At 32.5% G+C, this 1,878-nt stretch overlaps 1 protein-coding gene across 1 annotated transcript; it reads right to left on the reverse strand.

The window, feature by feature from the left end:
* Positions 1–914: 914 nt before the first annotated feature.
* LOC141660868 (secreted RxLR effector protein 161-like) lies at positions 915–1,316 on the reverse strand. The gene has a single exon (XM_074467851.1). It carries the CDS (start codon positions 1,314–1,316, stop codon positions 915–917), a length of 402 nt encoding a protein of 133 aa, XP_074323952.1.
* Positions 1,317–1,878: the final 562 nt, after the last annotated feature.

The raw sequence follows: 1,878 nt of genomic DNA on the forward strand, positions 1-1,878 counted from the left end.
GTATATTATTCCATTACCCAAAATATAATGATTTAATTCTAAAGAATTATCTCATATATAAATCAAAACATGTAAACAATATACACGTGACATCATTAACCCGAATAATATCAGGACATGGATTCCTTCAACAATCAATATTCACCATGTATATTATTCCATTACCCAAAATACAATGATTTAATTCTAAAGAATTATCTCATATATAAATCAAAACATGTAAACAATATACACGTGTCAATCACTATATCAGGATTAAGAACCTAAGCAATAATAATAACATAGAATCTTAATACACTTTGTTAATCAATATAAGTGAATAATTCGAAATCTGATCTTGCTCAATATACACAAATTATATTAGTATTATTTAATAGTCAAGACAAACTAATATAAATAATACTTCATCCCTTCCGGTGGTTTGTCTAACACCACTTAGATTATGAACCTTTATTATATTATATAAGGAACTTGACAATCTAATCTTCTGCTATCCTATTTCATACTAGATTGTCTACAATATATAATATACAAACAATGTGAAAACATGCATTTAAGATTCTCAAATGATTATTATAATAGTATATACTTCAAACAAATAGTTCAATATAAACCCTATCAATCTCCCACTTATATTCAAGCTATTATTTGAGTATATTATTGTTTATTACAATCAATCCACTACCAACTATATAACTATGTGATGAAGTGTCTAACCCCTATCGCTTCCACGTGCTCCTGAAAAGCCTTAGCTGGTAAGTTCTTCATGAAAGGATCTGCCCGGTTATCCTTTGACGCTATATCAGCCACAATAATATCTCCTCGCTTAACGAATTGCCGTATGAGGTGATACTTATGCTCAATGTGTTTTGCTGCCTTGGTATTCGCCACAACACCAGTATTATCACAATAAATCATGATTCCCGTGGCAAATTAGGAACTACATCCAAATCCAGCAGGAAGTTTCGGAACCATATAGCCTCTTTGGCTGCCTCAGAGGCCGCCACATACTCGGCTTCCATGGTAGAGTCTGCTATGCATTTCTGCTTCACACTCCTCCATATTACGACTCCACCTCCCAAAGTAAAAATATATCCTGAGGTGGACTTTCTCTTATCCTTATCTGTCTGGAAATCTGAATCGGTATATCCCAGAGGCAACAAATCTGAGGACTTGTAAACTAACTTATACTCCTTAGTTCTACGCAAGTACTTGAGTATTGTTTTTACTGCACTCCAATGTTCATGTCCTTGGTTTGACTGGTATCGGCTAACCCTGCCCACGGAAAAATAGATATCAGGCCTCGTACATAACATAGTATACATTAGATGTAACATCCCAAAATCTGGGGTCAAGATTGGGTTTCACTAAACAATCTTTACATAATATAAAATAATATACAAATGATCCATCAATTCCGGATTGTTTACAGGTTGTGGTATAAAATAAGAATCTAACCTTCTACAAATCTATATCAATTAATTACAATCTCATTACCTCATTCATAACTTTCTTGTCTTATTCACTCTGACAACTCTGGCTTCTCGCAACTAGGATTTCTTTAATGTTGCTGTCTACTAAGAGCTTATTACTTTACTCCTCAATTGAAACTGAAAGAAATAAGAATTCACAAAGCAAGAGTGAACCAAAAAAAATGTCCAGCAAGTATCATAATTGGTTTCTAGGTATCAGATCAAAGAAACTTCTAGAAACAATCTTTAGGTGATTTCAAAACACTTTTATTTATTTAAAACAGTTGAGCGAATAAAACATCGGCTCTCAATGGCCTTTAATCATAAATTACATTTTTCTGTTAACATAATAATGAACATTTCACTGATTCATTTCTTGAATCAAATCTTTGTTTGTTTTTGCAAT

Source organism: Apium graveolens, chromosome 5 (genome assembly GCF_009905375.1).
Source record: "Apium graveolens cultivar Ventura chromosome 5, ASM990537v1, whole genome shotgun sequence".
NCBI lineage: Eukaryota > Viridiplantae > Streptophyta > Magnoliopsida > Apiales > Apiaceae > Apium > Apium graveolens.

Coding starts and splice junctions, on each gene's coding strand:
- LOC141660868 (XM_074467851.1), bottom strand. CDS start 1,316: ATGTTATGTACGAGGCCTGATATCTATTTTTCCGTGGGCAGGGTTAGC.